Raw genomic sequence first — 19,907 nt, forward strand, 5'->3', positions numbered from 1 at the left:
CCAACCAGTTGGTTCGCACAGGTTTTTAGAACACGACCGGGTATACCATCAGGTCCAAGCGTTTTCCGAGCGTTCACCCCCCTGAAGGATCTCTGACATCGGCCTCTGTGACTAGGACTGTCACACTGTCAGGGCGATTAGGGACTCGGGAAGGCCAATCAGTGTTCCCCGTATCGAATCGTGTGTAGAACGCATTGAGCTCGTCAGGGAGTGATGCTTCACTGTCGTTTGAGCCGTCTCCTGATTTCACCTTGTAGGAGGTGATGGCATTCAAGCCCTGCCACCGTTGCTGTTCATCCGTCTCATCCCCCAGCTTAGAGCTGAAGTCCTTTTTGGTCTTTTTGATGGCCTTACCAAGGTCGTAGCTGGACTTCTTATAGACCTCTGCATCACCAGACCTGAATGCCCGAGATCTTGCCTTCGGAAGAATGCGGATCTCATGGTTCATCCAAGGCTTCTGGTTAGGAAACACTCGGAAGGTTTTTGTCGGAACGCAGTCCTCCACACATTTCCTTACGAAGTCTGTAGCGACTGTGGCGTATTCATTCAGGTCCGATGCCGAGTCCTTGAACATTGAACCTTGAACATTATACAAGGACTGGACAAGCTAGATGCAGGAAGAATGTTCCCAATGTGTGGCGAGTCCAGAACCAGGGGCCACAGTCTTAGAATAAAGGGGAGGTCATTTAAGACTGAGGTGAGAAAAAAGTTTTTCACCCAGAGAGTTGTGAATTTATGGAATTCCCTGCCCCACTGGGCAGTGGAGGCCAAGTCACTGGATGGATTTTAGAGAGAGTTAGATAGAGCTCTAGGGGCTAGTGGAGTCAAGGGATATGGGGAGAAGGCAGGCATGGGTTATTGATAGGGGACAATCAGCCTTAATCACAATGATTGGCTGTGCTGGCTCGAAGGGCCAAATGGCCTCCTCCTGCACCTATTTTCTATTTTTCTATGTTTCTATGCCCAGTCTACAGACTCCAAGCAGTCCTTGAGTTGTTCCTCTGCACCCCCACCACCCCCGACCAGCTCTGTACAGTTCTCATCTCTGGGGGTGCGCTCTTCAATTGCTGTAGGCAGGAAGAAGCAACTGCAGTATGGTCGGATTTTCCGCAGTGAGGGCGAGGGATAGAGCGATAGGCATCTTTGATGGTCGTGTAGCAGTGGCCAAGGGTGTTTGACTTCTGATGCTGCAGGGGACATGTTGGTGGAAGTTAGGGAGCGATTTCTTCAGGTTGGCTTTGTTGAAATCTCCGGCTAAGGTGGTAAATGCCTCAGGGTAAGCCGTCTGGTGCTTGTTGACCACGGCGTGTAGCTCCTCCAGTGCCAGACGGATGTCTGCCTGTGGTGGGATGTAGACAGCGGTCAGGATGATGGAGGAAAATTCCCTCGGTAGGTAGAAGGGACGGCACTTCACCGCCAGATATTCGAGGTGTGGAGAGCAGGAGTTGGATAGGATTTCCATGTCTGAGCACCACACAGAATTGACCATGAGGCAGATGCCCTCCCCCGTACTCTCCCTTTGCCATGGGTATGGTCCATACGGTGGATAGAGAACCCTTCAGGCTGGGCAGCTGAGTCTGGGGAGCTGAGGGACGAGCCATGTCTCTGTGAAACAGAACACAGAGCATCCCCTCAGCTCCCTTTGGAAAAGCAGCTCTTTGGTAAAAACATCGGAAATAGTGCAAGTTCCGAAGCAGACAGCCATAACCTGCCTCAACGACTGCAGGCCGGTTGCACTAACACCAATAATCATGAAGTGCCTGGAGAGATTGGTCCTTAAGCACATCAAGGCCACTCTCCCATCAACCCTGGATCCACACCAATATGCGTCCAAGATCTACAGATGACGCCATTGCCACTGCCCACCATAATGTACTGCTCCACCTAGAACAACGGGGAGCATACGCATGAGTGCTATTTGTGGATTACAGCTCTGCATTCAACACAATCGTATCCAGTAGACTGGTCTCCAAGCTGTTCGACCTAGGCTTCGAACACAACATCTGCCTTTGGATTAAGGACTTCCTAACGGATCAGCCGCAGTCAGTCAGGATAGGACCCCACCACTGACACTCAGCATAGGAGCTCCACAAGGACAAATCAAAATTGGACGTACATGGTAAATGGTTGCGAATTGAGGAATTAAGTTGAACAGAGAGGATCTAGGAATAACTGCATAGTTCCCTGAAGGTGGAATCTGATGTAGATAGGGTGGTAAAGAAAGCTTTTGGTGTGCTGGCCTTTATAAATCAGAGCATTGAGTATAGAAGTTGGGATGTAATGTTAAAATTGTACAAGGCATTTGTGAGGCCAATTCTGGTGTGCAATTTTGGTTGCCAAATTATAGGAAAGATGTCAACAAATAGAGAGAGTACAGAGGAGATTCACTAGAATGTTGCCTGGGTTTCAGCAACTAAAATACAGAGAAAGGTTGAACAAATTAGGTCTTTATTCTTTGGAGCACAGAAGGTTAAGAGGGGGGACTTGATAGAGGTCTTTAAAATGATGAGAGGGATGGACAGAGTTGACGTGAACAAGTTTTTTCCGTTGAGAGTAGTGAAGATTCAAACAAGAGGACATGATTTGAGAATTAAGGGACAGAAGTTTAGGGGTAACATTTTTGTTGTTTCCATTGTCATTATTATTTATCTGTTACGTTGGAGCTCCGCTCGGGCAGTGCGCCTGAAATTTTGTTGTATGTATTTACAATGACAATAACGTGTATTATTATTATTATTATTAATAAAATACTCATCCGTCCGAAGAAGAGTCTGGAACCGAAACTTTGCCAATTCCTTCGCTCCATAGATGCTGCCTCACCCACTGAGTTTCTCCAGCATTTTTGTGTACCTTCGATCTTCCAGCATCTGCAGTTCCTTCTTGAACACATAAAACACACTTTGGCTTGACCCCTCTCCTCAGGAGTCATATCTCCGCGTAGGCAGACATGGTGGAGGAGCTCACCATCGTCATCTGTTGGCTCCATAGGGTACCAAACTCCCAAAATAGACACTCCTGCTATTGACAAAAACATTACCTTGTCAAAGGCTTTTTGAAAGTCACATCCACCGGCTCTCCCTTATCCATTCTACTTGTTACATCCTCAAAAAATCCAGACAAAATGTATCCAAACTCTTTGTGAATCATTCCCACCAAATCCTGGGAATCCATGGCTATGACCAAATCAGACAATCAACATAGAAAAAAAAACAAGGAACTACGGGTGCTGGTTTATTTTAAAAAATGGCTGAAGAAGGGTCCTAACCCAAAACCTCACCTATCCATGTTCTCCAGGGATGCTGCCTGACTTGCTAAGTTACTCCAGCATGTAGTGTCTATTGTTAGAATGAACATTCAGGATGACACTGAAAATCTTGTGTATTTAATTTAGTTTAGTTCATTGTCATGTGTACTAACGTATAGTGAAAAGCATTTTCTTGCGTGCTATCCAGTCAGCGGAAAAACTATACATGATTGCAATCAAGCCGTCCAAAGTGCACAGATACAGAATAAAGGGATTAACGTTTAGTGCAAGATAAAGTTTCTCTAGTTTCCTTTCCCATGACTCAGACTGAAGAAGAGTCACAACCCGAAACATCACCCATTCCTTCTCTCCAGGACACTTGGGGTGCCACATGATGGCAGCCTCTGCCAACAGTCTGTCTGTTTTTCTATCTTGTTTCCCAGTCATCTCCTGGTGAGGATGCGACTATTCTCTGAGTCATGTCCTCGCCCCCCCCCCCCTCCCCGCCCCCCATGGCCTACCAACTGGATTGGCGCTGCCTTTTCTGCTGGAGCGGCGCAACGCTGGATACATCACAGAGCGGGCGATGCCTTACCCGGATCGTCGTTCAAAGCTCTGGAGTGTTGGGCCTGCTGCGTCAACATCGCGGAGCTGTGGTTTGCGGAGCTCCCAGCCGCGGGCGGTGCTGACCAACATCGCGGAGCACTGGGATCCCTTTGCCGAGGGCCACCAACGTGAATCTCCGCTCAGCTCGGCCTATGGACTTTGGAGCCGCGGGTCTCCGGTAGGAAGTGGCCGATTTGGAGGTCCAAGCCACTGAGAAAGTTCTCCCGTTCCGACGTCGCAGTTCCATCATCCCGGCGAGAGGGCCTGAGCATTGGGCCCTGACAACAGGTGAACAGAACTTTGGTGCCTTCCCTCAGTGGGAAACTTTGATTCTGCTGTGTGGGGATGTTTATGTTAAAGTCTATCGTGTTCTGTGTCCTTTCTTTTTATTCGTATGGCTGTGTGGCAACCACAAATCTCACTGTACCAATTGGTGTATGCGACAATAAATGTCTCTTATCTTGTCAGAGGCTGTCTGTCCTGCTGAGTAACTCCAGCATTGTGTGTCTCTCTCCGATTAAAGATAGTTTGAAGGATTCCAAGTGAGACAATAGACAAAAGGTGCAGGAGTAGGTCATTCGGCCCTTCAAGCCAGCACCACCATTCGCTGTGATCATGGCTCATCATCCACAATCAGTACCCCGTTCCTGCCTTCTCCCCATACCCTGCATCCTCATAGCATCCTCCTCATAGTTCACACTGCCACCCAGCTTTGTGCTAATGGGCAAATTTGCTAATGTTACTTTTAATCCCTTCATCTAAATCATTAATGTATATTGTAAATAGCTGCGGCCCCAGCACCGAGCCTTGCGGTACCCCACTAGTCACTGCCTGCCATTCTGAAAGGGGCCCGTTAATCCCTACTTTTTGTTTCGTGTCTGCCAACCAATTTTCTATCCACGTCAGTACCCTTAATACCATGTGGTCTGATTTTGCACACTAATCTCCTATGTGGGACCTTATCAAAGGTTTTCTGAAAGTCCAGGTACATTACATCCACTGCTCTCCTTTCTCCATTTTCCCAGTTACATCCTCAAAAAATTCCAGAATATTAGTCAAGAATGATTTCCCCTTTGAAAATTCATGCTGACTTGGACCGATCCCATTTCTGCTGTTTAATCTTTTATAATTGACTCCAGCATCTTCTCCACCACTGAGGTCAGGCTAACTGGTCAGAATTTTGTTTTTCCTCGTCCTCCTTTCTTAAAAAGTGGGATAACATTAGCTACCCTCCAATCCACAGGAATTGATCCTGAATCTGTTGAACATTGGAAAATGATCACCAATGTGCCCATGATTTCTAGAGCCACTTCCTAAGTACCCTGGGATGCAGACCAGCAGGCCCTGTGGATTTATCAGCCTTCAGTCCCAATAGTTTACCCAACACCATTTCCTGCCTAATGTGAATTTTGTTCAGTTCCTCCATCACCCTAGGTCCCCTGAACACTACTACATCTGGGAGATTGTTTGTGTCTTCCTTAGTGAAGACAGATTCAAAGTACCTGTTCAACTCGTCTGTCATTTCATTCTACCATAATAAATTCACCTGTTTCTGTCTTCAAGGGCCCCACATTTGTCTTAACTATTTTTTTCCTCTTTTGCCCTCTCGTACAGCTCAGGACTGCCCTCTGGTACATGCATTGGGAGCCAATGGATGTCCACTGTATGTGAAGTCTGAATAAGTGTTCAGACCAAAAATGTAATCGACCTATTCCCTGTACAGACTCTGTCTGATCTGCTGAGTTCCTACAGCACTTTGTTTGAGAATAAATGGCAGAAAGAGTGCATTACCTCGCAAACTACACATCCGAACTGCCAGTCATCACGCCCGTTTTATTGGGGATCCTTGGGTCCCACAGTGATTCCCTCGGCTGCCTCAGAACCCATAGAATTGGAGAAGTCAGTCTTCACCAATAGTAAAGCATGCTCTCAATGCTGTAAATGACTGGGATACAATCAGAACTTCACAAGAATCAAACACACCCAGTCCTTTAATTAAAATGGTGAATCCATTAATCCAATCATGCAATTATTTTTAATCAATCATACACTAAGTTTAAAAAGCAATCCAACTTATGCGGGATTCATTTCAAGTTTATGTCAAGGGCAACACGGTGGCGCAGCGGTAGAGCTGTGACCTCACAGTGCCAGATACCCGGGTTCGATCCTGACAAGGAGTGCTGTCTGTATGGAGTTTGTACATTCTCCCCATGACCTGCATGGGTTTTCTCTATGAGTTTCCTGCCACACTCCAAAGGCGTGCAGGTTTATAGGCTAATTGGCTTGATAAAAATTGTTTAAAAAAATATCCCTCACGTGTGTAGGATAGTGTTGGTGTGCTGGTCAGCGCGGTCTAAGTGGACCAAAAGGCCGGTTTTCACGTTGTATCGCTGAACTGAACTAAAAGTAAACTAAACTGAATATTCATCGGTCATTCCGAAGGCTGATAACTGGATGGTTTACCAGAGAAAAATAATAGATCATGTTCTACATTTCACATGGTTACTTTTCAAATGTAAACAATTGTAATCCAAATATATTATAATCTTGTCAGTGATAAATTCAAATTGTTTGCATACAATTGTCCGTAAAGGGAAAAAGCAAGTGTATATATGGACATAAAAAACTCAAGTGTTCAATACAGTCGTCATTCCAGTCGGCGCTAATTCGAAGCATTCGCTTGTTTTCACTTCAGATTCACTTCACACAGGGTCTTCTCAAACCAGCACCTTTGGCAAAATAACAAATGCAGCCACACATACAACCCAAACGCTGAGCTGATGCCGTCATCACAGGGAAGCAGCACCTGCCAATGTGCGCTTCAAGCACGGAAGTCCCGATTCCAATCCACATCAACCATCTATTCAGCCGACACCAGTAGTTCAAACTTTATTTGCATTTGCCCAGCGAGCTGGGTTCCTATGTTCAGCGGGTTGGATTTCAGATTCAGCAGCTTCAGAGAGGGCATAGAATTGAGATTCTCAAGCGGCATCTCTGTAAAAACAGAACAAAAAGATCTTGATGAAAGGAGGAAAAAAAGCTTGCCCTTAAATTGCAATCCGAAGATGGGTCCTGACCCGAGTAGTGGGTAGCAAAAAAAGACATAAAGTGCTCGAGTAACTCAGCGCGTCAGGCAGCATCTCTGGAGAACATAGATTTTGGTCGGGACCCTTCCTCAGTCTGAAGAAAGGTCCCAACCCGAAACGTCTACCCACATCCTCCACAGATGCTGCCTGACCCGCTGAGTTACTACAGCACTTTGTGTTTTACAAAAGATCATCTAACTCGCTGTAAACTTGCACATCATAAATGTGTGTCATTGTTTGGCCATCATTTCTCCCTCCCCATTAATGTATTCACTTTTGCTGCTGTTTGTGAGATCTTGCTGGGCTAAATCTAAATTCCTGGGCATCCACATCACTGAAGAACTTTCCTGGACCCAGTGCACTGATGAAATTATTTAAAAAAAGCTCATCAATGCCTCTACTTCCCGAGAAGAGTGTGGAGATTCAGTATGTCAGAGAGAACTCTCTTGAACTACTACGAGTGTACAGTAGAAAGCATATTGACTGGTTGTATCTCGGCCTGGTTCAGCAACTTGAATGCCCAGGAGCGAAGGGGATAGCACTGCCCAGTCCACCACAGATACTGACCTCCCCACCAGCAAAGGGATCTACAGGAGTTACTGCCTCAAAAAGGCAGCCAGTATCATCAGAGACCCACACCACCCTGGCCATGCTCTCATTTCATTCCTGACATCAGGAAGAAGGTACTGAAGCCCAAAAACTAATGTCCTTCTTCCCCACAGCCATCAGTCTGTGAAACACTACAACCTCCAAATAAGCTCTGAACTACATGGACTTGGGATCTTTGCACTATTATATCTTGTTTATTTTATGTGTGTATGTATGCACGTAGAAATTCCATTATTCTGTTTGGGACATATGACAATAAAACACCCTTGACTCTTATATCAGAGAAAATTGGGAGATACAGCATGTAAAGATGCCCTTCAGTCCACCAAATCTGTACCAACCATAAACTCATTTTTCTACTAATCCTACCCTAACCCTAATACATGGTAAATGGTAGGGAATTGAAGAATACAGTTGAACAGAGGGATCTGGGTATAAACCGTGCATAGTTCCTTGAAGGTGGAATCTCATATAGATAGGGTGGTAAAGAAAGCTTTTGGTATGCTAGCCTTTATAAATCAGAGCATTGAGTATAGAAGCTGGGATGTAATGTTAAAATTGTACAAGGCATTGGTGAGACCAAATCTGGAGTATGGTGTACAATTTTGGTCGCCCAATTATAGGAAGGATGTCAACAAAATAGAGAGAGTACAGAGGAGATTTACTAGAATGTTGCCTGGGTTTCAACAACTAAGTTACAGAGATAGGTTGAATAAGTTAGGTCTTTATTCTCTGGAGCGCAGAAGGTTAAGGGGGGACCTGATAGAGGTCTTTAAAATGATGAGAGGGATAGACAGAGTTGATGTGGACAAGCTTTTCCCTTTGAGAATAGGGAAGATTCAAACAAGAGGACATGACTTCAGAATTAAGGGACAGAAGTTTAGGGGCAATATGAGGGGGAACTTCTTTACGCAGAGAGTGGTGGCGGTGTGGAATGAGCTCCCAGTGGAAGTGGTGGAGGCAGGTTCATTGGTATCATTTAAAAATAAATTGGATAGGCATATGGATGAGAAGGGAATGGAGGGTTATGGTACGAGTGCAGGTATATGGGACTAAGGGGAAAAAACTTTGTTCGGCATGGACTTGTAGGGCCGAGATGGCCTGTTTCCGTGCTGTAATTGTTATATGGTTATATGGTTATAACCATTTTATTTTCCTCGTATTCGCATCAATTTCCCTTAATACCATTGCTCCCCTTTGCAATCGGGGAAATTTACAGTGACAATTAACAATACCAACCTTCATGTCTCAGTCTGAAGAAGGTTCTCGACCCTAAACGTCACCAATTCCTTTTCTCCAGAGATGCTGCATGACCCGTTGAGTTACTCCAGTACTTTGTGTTTCACTCAATATTCCAGCATCTGCAGTTCAGCGTGTCTCCATGCTGTAAGACTGGCAAGTTTGCCCGAATGTGACATTATCCAAAGCTCTTGGGAGGCACAGTGGCGCAGCAGTAAGTTGCTGCCTCACATTGCCAGACTTCGGGTACTGTCTGTGTGTGTAGTTTGTAACGTTCTCCTTGTGACTGTGTCGGTGTTTTCCGGGTGCTCGGTTTTCCTACCACATCCCAAATACTGTATGTGTGGATGTGTAGGTTATTTGACCCTCCATAAATTGCCCCTAGTGTGCAGGGAATGGATGATAAAGTGGGATAACATGGAACTAGTTTGAACAGGTATGTTGGAAAGACCTGGAGATGCTGGTTTAAACCGCAGATAGACAAAACGCTAGAGTAACTCAGCGGGACAGGCAGCATCTCTGAAGAGAAGGAATGGGTGACATTTCGTGTCGAGACCCTTCTTCAGACTGAGTTCCAGGCTCAGCATCAGGCCCACAGCCTCCATACTGCAGACTTGTTGGAGTCTGATCTGATCCAATCAGATCAGATAATATGATACATGAATACAAGAAGACAAGCTACAGTCCAATAGGTAGAGCAAAGGGGAAGGTACAGAGTGCAGAATATAGTTCTCAGCATTGTAACGCATCAGTAACACAGCCAAAGTCTAATGTCTGCAATGGGGTAGAGGTGAATCAGACAGTACCCTAGATTATGGAATGACCATTCAGAAGCTTGATAACAGAGTGGAAGAAGATGTTCCTGAGTCTGGCGGTGCGCACTTTCAATCTAGTTGATGATTTGCCCGATGGGAGCAGGGAGAGGGCGGTTGGGACAAGTCTTTGATTATGTTGGTTGCTTTTCCAAGGCAATGTGAAGTGTAGTTAAGTTCAGTTTAGAGTTACGGCGCGGCAACTTCGGCCCTCCACCCACGCCGACCAGTGATCCCCGCACACAAACACTACCCTACATACACTGGGGACAATAGACAATCACACCAAACCAATTAGCCTTTAAACCTGTACATCTTTGGAGTGTTGGAGGAAACCTGGGGCACCCGGAAGAAACACACACAGGTCATGGGGAGAACGTACAAACTCCGTACAGACAGCACCCGTAGTCTAGATGAACCCGGGTCCCTGGCACTGTGAGGCAGGAACTCTACCGCTGCCCCCACTAACCAGCCTCTCCTTCCCTCACCCACTACCCTCTCCCTCCCTAATACAAACATAGAAAATAAGTGCAGGAGTAGGCCATTCGGCCCTTCGAGCCTGCACTGCCATTCAATATGATCATAGCTGATCATTCAACTCAGTATCCTGTACCTGCCTTCTCTCCATACCCCCTGATCCCTCTAGCCACAAGGGCCACATCTAACTCCCTCTTAAATATAACCAATGAACTGGCCTCAACTACCTTCTGTGGCAGAGAGTTCCAGGGATTCACCACTCTCTGCATGAAAAATGTTTTTCTCATCTCGGTTCTAAAGGATTTCCCCTCTATCCTTAAGCTGTGACCCCTTGTCCTGGACTTCCCCAACATCGGGAATAATCTTCCTGCATCTAGCCTGTCCAATCCCTTAAGAATTTTGTAAGTTTCTATAAGATCCCCCCTCAATCTCCTAAATTCTAGCGAGTACAATCCGAGTCTATCCAGTCTTTCTTCATAATAAAGTCCTGACATCCCAGGAATCAGTCTGGTGAACCTTCTCTGCACTTCCTCTATGGCAATAATGTCCTTCCTCAGATTTGGAGACCAAAACTGTACGCAATACTCCAGGTGTGGTCTCACCAAGACCCTGTACAACTGCAGCAGAACCTCCCTGCTCCTATACTCAAATCCTTTTGCTATGAATGCCAACATACCATTCGCTTTCTTTACTGCCTGCTGCATCTGCATGCCTACTTTCAATGACTGGTGTACCATGACACCCAGGTATCGTTGCATCTCCCCTTTTCCTAATCGGCCCCCATTTAGATAATAGTCAGCTTTCCTGTTTTTGCCACCAATGTGGATAACCTCACATTTATCCACATTATACTGCATCTGCCATGCATTTTCCCACTCACCCACCCTATCCAAGTCACCTTGCAGCCTCCTAGCATCCTCCTCACAGCTAACACTGCCCCCAGCTTCGTGTCATCCGCAAACCTGGAGATGTTGCATTCAATTCCCTCGTCCAAATCATTAATATATATCGTAAATAGCTGGGGTCCCAGCACTGAGCCTTGCGGTACCCCACTAGTCACTGCCTACCATTCTGAAAAGGACCCTTTTACTCCTACTCTTTGCTTCCTGTTTGCCAGCCAGTTCTCTATCCACATCAATACTGAACCCCCAATACTGTGTGCTTTAAATTTGTATACTAATCTCTTATGTGGGACCTTGTCGAAAGCCTTCTGAAAACCCAGATATAACAAATCCACTGGTTCTCCCCTATCCACTCTACTAGTTACATCCTCGAAAAATATTATAAGATTCGTCAGACATGATTTACCTTTCGTAAATCCATGCTGACTTTGTCCAATGATTTCACCACTTTCCAAATGTGCTGCTATCCCATCTTTAATAACTGACTCTAGCAGTTTCCCCACTATCGATGTTAGACTAACTGGTCTGTAATTCCTCGTTTTCTCTCTCCCTCCCTTTTTAAAAAAATGGGGTTACATTAGCTACCCTCCAATCCTCAGGAACTACTCCAGAATCTAAAGAGTTTTGAAAAATTATCACTAATGCATCCACTATTTCTGGAGCTACTTCCTTAAGTACTCTGGGGTGCAGCCTATCTGCCCCAGGGGATTTATCGGCCTTTAATCCATTCAATTTACCTAACGCCACTTCCCTGCTAACCTGGATTTCACTCAGTTCCTCCATCTCATTTGACCCGCGGTCCCCTGCCATTTCCGACAGATTATTTATGTCTTCCTTGGTGAAGACGCAACCAAAGTAGTTATTCAATTGGTCCACCATGTCCTTGTTCCCCATGATCAATTCACCTGTTTCTGACTGCAAGGGACCTACATTTGTTTTTACTAATCTCTTTCTCTTCACATATCTATAAAAACGTTTGCAGTCAGTTTTAATGTTCCCTGCCAGTTTTCTTTCATAATCTATTTTCCCTTTCCTAATTAAGCCCTTTGTCCTCCTCAGCTGGTCTCTGAATTTCTCCCAGTCCTCTGGTAGGCTGCTTTTTCTGGCTAATTTGTATGCTTCATCTTTTGCTTTGAGACTATCTCTAATTTCCCTTGTTATCCACGGATGTACTACCTTCCCTGATTTATTCTTTAAATGCCTTCCATTGCATCCATGCAGTCTTTAAATGTCTTCCATTGCATATCCACCGTCAACTGTTTAAGAATTAATTGACAGTCAATCTTGGCCAATTCACGTCTCATACCCCCAAAGTTACCTTTCTTTAAGTTCAGAACCATTGTTTCTGAATTAACAATGTCACTCTCCATCCTAATGAAGAACTCAACGATATTATGGTCGCTCTTGCCCAAGGGGCCACGCACAACAAGACTGCTAACAGTCTGAAGAAGGGTTTTGGCCCGAAACGTCACCTATTTCCTTTGTTCCATAGATGCTGCTGCACCCGCTGAGTTTCTCCAGCATTTTTATGTACCTGCTAACTAACCCTTCATCATTACTCAGTACCCAGTCTAAAATAGCCTGCTCTCTCGTTGGTTCCTCTACATGTTGGTTTAGAAAACCATCCCGCATACATTCCAAGAAATCTTCTTCCACAGCACCCCTGCCAATTTGATTCACCCAATCTATATGTAGATTGAAGTCACCCATTATAACTGTTTTACCTTTGTTGCACCCTTTTCTAATTTCCTGTTTGTTGCCATCCCCAACTTAACTACTACTGTTAGGTGGCCTGTGCACAACTCCCACTAGTGTTTTCTGCCCCTTAGTGTTTCGCAGCTCTACCCATATCGATTCCACATCCTCCAAGCTAATGTCCTCTAAACAATCAGTAACGCTACCCAACCTCCTTTTCCTTTCTGTCTATCCCTCCTGAATATTGAATATCCCTGGATGTTCAGCTCCCAGCTTGGTCACCCTGGAGCCATGTCTCCGTGATCCCAACTATATCATAATCATTAATAGCTATCTGCGCATTCAACTCATCCACCTTATTACGAATGCTCCTTGCATTGAGACACAAAGCCTTCAGGCTTGTTTTTACAACGCTCTTATCCCTTACACAATTATTTTGAAAAGTGGCCCTTTTTGATTTTTGCCCTGGGTTTGTCTGCCTGCCACTTTTACTTTTCACCTTGCTGCCTAGTGCTTCTACCCCCATTTCACACCCCTCTGTCTCTCTGCTCACACATTTAAGAACCCCACCACCTCTTATTCTCTGTTTATTATAGTTTTCTTCTTTCCCCCCTACATGTTGGGTCTGAGTGCTTCCTTTCTCTGCCTCATGCCTCACACACTGTCCACTAGCTTTCTCTATTCGAGTCCCTCCTCCCCCAAACCGTTCTAGTTTAAAGTCTCCGCAGTAGCCTTTGCAAATCTCCCCGCCAGGATATTGGTCCCGCTCGGGTTCAATTGCAACCCATCCTTTTTGTACAGGTCGCACCTTGCACAAAAGAGGTCCCAATGATCCAGAAACTTGAATCCAATAGATGGAGTCAATGGTGGGAAGTTTGGTGTGTGTGATGGGCTGGGCTACATCTACTATACAAGTCTCTGAAAACTCTTGGGCAGAGCTGTCCCCAAACCAAACTGTGATGCAACCCGCCAGTGTGCTTTGTGTGGTTCATCTGTAGACGTTTGTACAAGTCACTGGAGACATGCCAACTTTCCACAGTCCCCTCAGGAAGTAGAGGCGCTGGTGTGCAGAGAGTTTAGTAACATAATCTTCCTGCAAACCTCCACCCGGAACGTGCACTGCCCCCGCTTACTCTTTCACTGCTTCTCCACAGCAGAGTTTCTTCAGTTCCACAAGATTGGATTTAGATATTCTCCATTCAGTATATATATTTTTTCCCAATTTACATTATTCCACTATCTATCATCACTTTTTACTAAGATCTCTCTTTCCTTCCAATAGGTTAGTGTTTCTTCTATTTTCTCCTTCTTTCAGATCTCGATGGCCCTGACATTTAATTTATTTGCCTTCTCCACTTACATGCTATTTTAAGTCATCATAAAACCCTCACCACACGACAGCCTTCAGCTTCCAGCTCCGGAGACCATCTTACCCTCGTCTCTCCCGTTTCCTGCTACCTCTCCCTCTCACCACCCTCTGGTTTATTTGTCTCTCCACATCCACTGGTACTTTCCCCTGCAACTACAGATGTAACACCTGGCCCTATATCTCCTCCCTCAATTCTATCCAGGAACCCCAGCAGTCCTTCCAGGTGAGACAGAGATTCACATACACCTCCTCTAATCTCATCTACTGCATCCCGTGTTCCCGATATGGACTCCTATACATCGGCGAGACCAAGCATAGACTTGCCGATCATTTTAACGCACATTCCAACTTCCCTTCCCATTCCCACACCGACCTGTCCACCCTGGACCTCCTCCACTGCAGGGTGAAGTCCAACACAATTCCAGGAACTACAGCAACAACTCATACTCCACCTGGGTAGTCTACAACCCAAAGGTATCAACGTTGAATTTTCCAATTTCAGGTAAGCCACACTCCCCATGTTCCTTTCTCTCTCCTTCTGGTTTCCCATCCTCTCCCTGTCACCCAGTCTCATTCTCCTCCCTCAACTGGTTCATCTGCCCAACATCCCTCCCTTATCTGGGTCCACATCACCTTCCACAGCAGCAACGTCTTGTTTCAAGCACCATCCAGCCTCTGTCTTTCCCTCCCATTCTACTCCCCCCATCAACACGCTTCATCTACCCCCGCTTTGTTCTAATCTTTGCTCCCCTCTGTCTACCCAACTGCCACCATCTCCCAACCCTCTCCACCTATCCCTCACCTTGCTCCATCTGCCCATCATCGCGCTGCTCACCTGGTTCCACCGATGCCCCTACCTCTCTGCTTCTCGTCACCTCTTTATACCAGCGATCTCTCCTCTACCCTCCTGATGTAGGGTCTCGACTCGCAAGGCAGACTCGCCTTTTGCCTGCATAACTGCTGCTTGACCCACTGAGTTCTGTGTTGGCCAAGTTATGTGGTATTTCAAAAGCGGGGATTGTCAGATTCTTGATTTAGACGGGTGTCAGGCATTATGGGGAGAAGGCAGGAGAATGCGGTTGAGGGAAAGATAGATCAGCCGTGATTGAATGGCGGAGTAGACTTGATGGGCCAAATGGCTTAATTCTGCTCCTGTGAACTAATGAGTTCCTCCAGCAGCTCAGCACATACAGACAGGGTGGAAAGGTCAAGGACATGAAAGCATAACAGTTACGGCGAGAGGAGCAAAGTAGAAAGGAAAGGTAAGGAGCAGATATTTTTCAAACACAGATGGTGGTAGGGAATAGGAATACTTTGGTTGCTTTCAACAAAGTGGCCTCCGTGTTGTTCTCCTGCATTTGAACATGTGCATATGAAGAATTTGGACAGGCCAGGGTTAGGCTGCGGGTTTCAATGTTCCCTGTAGCCTTATATCCCTGGAAAGTACTGCCAGGGGTGGTGGTGGAAGCCAGATACGACTGTGGCTTGGAGAGGCTTTTAAATAGGCACATGGATCTGCAAGGATTGGAGGGACATGGATCACATGCAGGCAGTGATTAGTTTAAGTTGGCATCATGTTCCCCACGGACATTGTGGGCCAAAGGGCCTCTTCCTGACCTGTACTGTTCTTATGTCCTAAACTGTGGACATTGGGACAGGTTGGAGTCTGTGCATCTTTTTGCAAATTACTCATCTCCTGATGCCTCAAAATCTTACAACAAAATGCAATTGTGAAACCCCAATCCCCAACTGCAGGGGCAGTCAGTGTTTGACCAGTCCACCACCTACATGCACCTTTGGACTTTAGACATACAGAGTGGAAACATGCCCATCGGCCCACTGAGTCCATGCCAACCATCGATCCCCCCCCCCCCCCCCCCCCCCCCCCCGTACACTAGCACTATCCTACGCACGAGAGACAATTTACAGAACACAATTAACCTACAAACCTGCACATCTTTAGAGCATGGAAGAAAACCGGAGCACCCGGAGAAAACCCACGCGGTCACGGGGAGAACGTGCAAACTGCGTATAGACAGCACCCGAAGTCAGGATCGAACCCGCTGTGAGGCAGCAACTCTACTGCTGGGCCACCGTGCTGCCCTCTCCTGCTACACACCATCAGCAGTGTGCATCACCCTTTCATCGTGGCTGGGTTTTAATACTGACACTGTCAAGCCCGCAGTGGTGTGGTGGGTGTCCCTTCACCAGAAGGATTGCGAGCGCTGAAGGCAGCAGCTTGCCGTCACCTTCTGAACCACGTGTGAACCAGGAATAAGTGGACGGAGTAAGCTGAACCACTCACCAGTGATCTCATTTGCCTCCAGGTTGATGGTTTCCAGTGCTGCCAGCTCAGTCAGCTGGTGTGGGAAGTCAGACAGCTTGTTTCGCGCCAGGTTTATGCTTTTCAGGTGTGTCAGAGTCTTCACTTCGTCGGGCAGCTTTTTCAGGAGGTTGCCCTCCAGGTTCAACTCTAAGGACATAAACACAGCAACTTAACAAAACTGAAGAGAGAGAGGCAGAAAAGAAAATCCAAAGAGAGAGAAATAACTAGAAAGGCAAGATGCTGGAGTAACTCAGCGGGACAGGCAGCATCTCTGGATAGAAGGAATGGGTAACGTTTTTGGTCGAGACCCTTCTTGAGACTGACAATCAGAGGAGAGGGAAACAGAGATATGGAAGGGTAAGGTGTGAAAACTAGTGATAAAGGGGAAATATTTTTAAATTTGTATTGATCTTCGTCCCATTTGATCTGTCGTTTATACTTCTATCCTTCCATATCTCTGTCTCCCCTAACTCTCATTCTGAAGAAGGGGCCATCCAGAGATGCTGCCTGTCCCGCTGAGTTACTCCAGCATTTTGTGTCTACCTTCTGTGTAAACCAGCATCTGGAGCTCCATCCAACACAAAAAAACAAACTGCTGAAGGAAATCCAAGGCCAGGCAGCATCTGAGTAGGCAGAGGGATCGTTGAATTTTCCTGTCCTAATGCTGCACTTTTTGCCTCCAAAATCAAACTACAGATGCTGGAAAGATAGGTATAAAGTGCTGGAGTAGCTCAGCGAGTCAGGCAGCATCTCTGGAGAAAAAGGACGGGTGACTTTTCTGGATGGGACTCTTCCACGGACTTAAGGATCCCGACCCCAAACTTTACCCATCTTAATTCTCCAGAGATGCTGCCTGACCTGCTGAGTTACTCAAGCACTTTGTGTCTATCTTTGGTATATACCAGCATTTGCAGTTCCTTCCTATACAGAATGCCGTGGTAACTCAGGGGGACATAGAAAAATAGGTGCAGGAGCAGGCCATTCAGCCCTTTGAGCCAATCCCACCATTCAATATGATCATGGCTGATCAACCAAACTCAGTATTCTGCTCCTACTTTCTCCCTATATTCCTTGATTCCGTTGGCCCGAAAAGATATATCTATCTCTCTCTTGAAAACATCCAGTAAATTGGCCTCCACTGCCTTCTGTGGCAGAAAATTCCACAGATTCACAACTCTCTGGGTGAACAGGGTTTTCCACATCTCAGTCATAAATGGCCTACCTCTTATTCTTAAACTGTGACCCTTGGTTTTGGACTCCCCCAACATCAGGAACATGTGTCCTGCATCTAGCCTGTTCAGTCCTTTAAGAATTGTATATGTTTCTATAAGATCCCCTCTCATCCTTCTAAATTCCAGTGAATATAAGGCCAGTCGATCCATTCTTTCATCATATGTCAGTTCCACCATCCCGATAATGAACCTGGTGAATCAATACTGCACTCCCTCAATAGCAAGCATGTCCTTCCTCAAATTAGGAGACCAAAACTGCACACAATTCTCCAGGTTTAGTCTCACCATGGCCCTGTACAACTGCAGTAGGACATCCTTGCTCCTATACTCAAATCCTCTCGCGATGAAGGTCAACATGCCATTAGCTTTCTTCACTGCCTGCTGTACCTGCATGCTTACTTTCAGTGACTGATGTACAAGGAGAGCTAGGTCCTGTAGCACTTCCCCTTTTCCTAATCTGACACCATTCAGATAATAATCTGCCTTTTTATTGTTGCCACCAAAGTGGATAATCGCATATTTATCCACATTTTACTGCATCTGCCATGCATCTGCCCACTCACCCAACCTATCCAAGTCATCCACATAGCATCCTCCTCACAGTTCACACCCAGCTTTGTGTCATCCGCAAACTTTGGAGCTGTTACATTTAATTCCTTCGTCTAAATTGTTAATATACTGTATATTGTAAATAACTGGGGTCCCAGCACTGAGCCTTGCGGCACCCCACTAGACACTGCATGCAGCATCTCTGGAGAGAAGGAATGGGTGATGTTTCGGGTTGAAAACTTTCTTCAGACCGAGTCAGACAGAGAAGTCACCCATTCCTTCTCTCCAGAGATGCTGCCTGTCCTGCTGAGTTACTCCAGCATTTTGTGTCTATCCTTAAATTAAACCAGCATCTGCAGTTCCTTCCTGCATCTTAGAAACATAGAAAATAGGTGTACGAGTAGGCCATTCGGCCCTTCGAGCCTGCACTGCCATTCGATATGATCATGGCTGATCATCCAACTCAGTATCCCATCCCTGCCTTCTCTCCATACCCCCTGATCCCTTTAGCCATAAGGGCCACATCTAACTCCCTCTTAAATATAGCCAATGAACTGGCCTCAACTACCTTCTGTGGCAGAGAATTCCACATAGATTCCTATATAGATACTGGAAATCTGAAATTCAAGAGAAAATGTTGGAAATATCAACATGCCAGCATCTATCAACATGTTTTGGTGAACAATGTATGTACCGAACATGAAGCCATTAAACTAATCTCTTCTGCCTGCACGTGATCTATATCTTCCCATTCCCTGCATATCTATGTGCCTACATAAAATGTATCTTAAACACCATTATTGTATTTGACTCCACCACCACCCCTGGCAGCTCATTCCAGGCACTCACCTCTGTGTAAAATAAAACTTGCCCTCAGAGAGTCATAGAGTGATACAGTGTGGAAATAGGCCCTTCGGCCCAACTCGCCCACACCGGCCAACAATGTCTCAGATACACGAGTCCCACCTGCCTGCGCTTGATCCATATCCCTCCATACCTGTCTAACTTTTTTTAAACGACGGGATAGTCCCAGCCTCAACTCTGGCAGCTTGTTCCATACACCCACCACCCTTTGTGTGAAAACGTTACCCCTCAGGTTCCTATTAAATATGTTCCCATTCACCTTGAACCTATGTCCTCTGGTCCTCGATTCCCCTACTCTGGGCAAAAGACTGTGCATCTACCCGATCTATTCCTCTCATGATTTTGTATACGTCTATAAGATCTCCCCTTATCCTGCTGCGTTCCAGGAAATAGACACCCAGCCTACTCAACCTCTTCCAATTGCTCACACCCTCTAGTTCTGGCAACATCCTCGTAAATCCTTTCTGAACCCTTTCATGCTTGACAATATCTTTCCTATAACATGGTGCCCAGAATTGAAAACAATATGCAGTCTCACCAACGTCTTATACAACATTACCTCCCAACTTCTATACTCAATACTCTGACTGATGAAGGCCAAAGTACCAAAAGCATTTTTGACCACCTTATCTACCTGCGACTCGACCTTCAAGGAACCATGCACCTGTATTCCTAGATCCCTCTGTTCTACAACACTACCCAGAGGCCTACCATTTACTGTGTAGGTCCTGCCCTTTTTCGACGTCCCCTCACTTCTCTGTATTAAATTCCATCAACCATTCCTCCGCCCACCTGGCCAATCAATCCAGATCCTACTGCAATCGTTCACAACAATCTTCACTATCTGCAAAACCACTAGCTTTTGTATCATCAGGAAACTTGCTAATCTTGCCCTGG

The 19,907-nt window shown here is 45.9% G+C and overlaps 1 protein-coding gene across 3 annotated transcripts in view; it reads right to left on the reverse strand.

Moving 5' to 3' along the window:
* Positions 1–5,823: 5,823 nt before the first annotated feature.
* lrrc20 (leucine rich repeat containing 20) overlaps positions 5,824–19,907 on the reverse strand; it is a 33,401-nt gene continuing 19,317 nt past the window's right edge. For all 3 annotated transcript variants that reach the window (XM_055661950.1, XM_055661952.1, XM_055661951.1), the window contains exons 4-5: positions 16,345–16,512; positions 5,824–6,844 (exon numbers count right to left, since the gene is read on the reverse strand). In XM_055661950.1, coding sequence (XP_055517925.1) covers positions 6,711–6,844; positions 16,345–16,512 — 302 coding nt within the window. In that variant the 3' untranslated portion in view covers positions 5,824–6,710. The remainder of the gene's footprint in view (positions 6,845–16,344; positions 16,513–19,907) is intronic.

The sequence above is a fragment of the Leucoraja erinacea genome, chromosome 34 (assembly GCF_028641065.1).
Source record: "Leucoraja erinacea ecotype New England chromosome 34, Leri_hhj_1, whole genome shotgun sequence".
NCBI lineage: Eukaryota > Metazoa > Chordata > Chondrichthyes > Rajiformes > Rajidae > Leucoraja > Leucoraja erinaceus.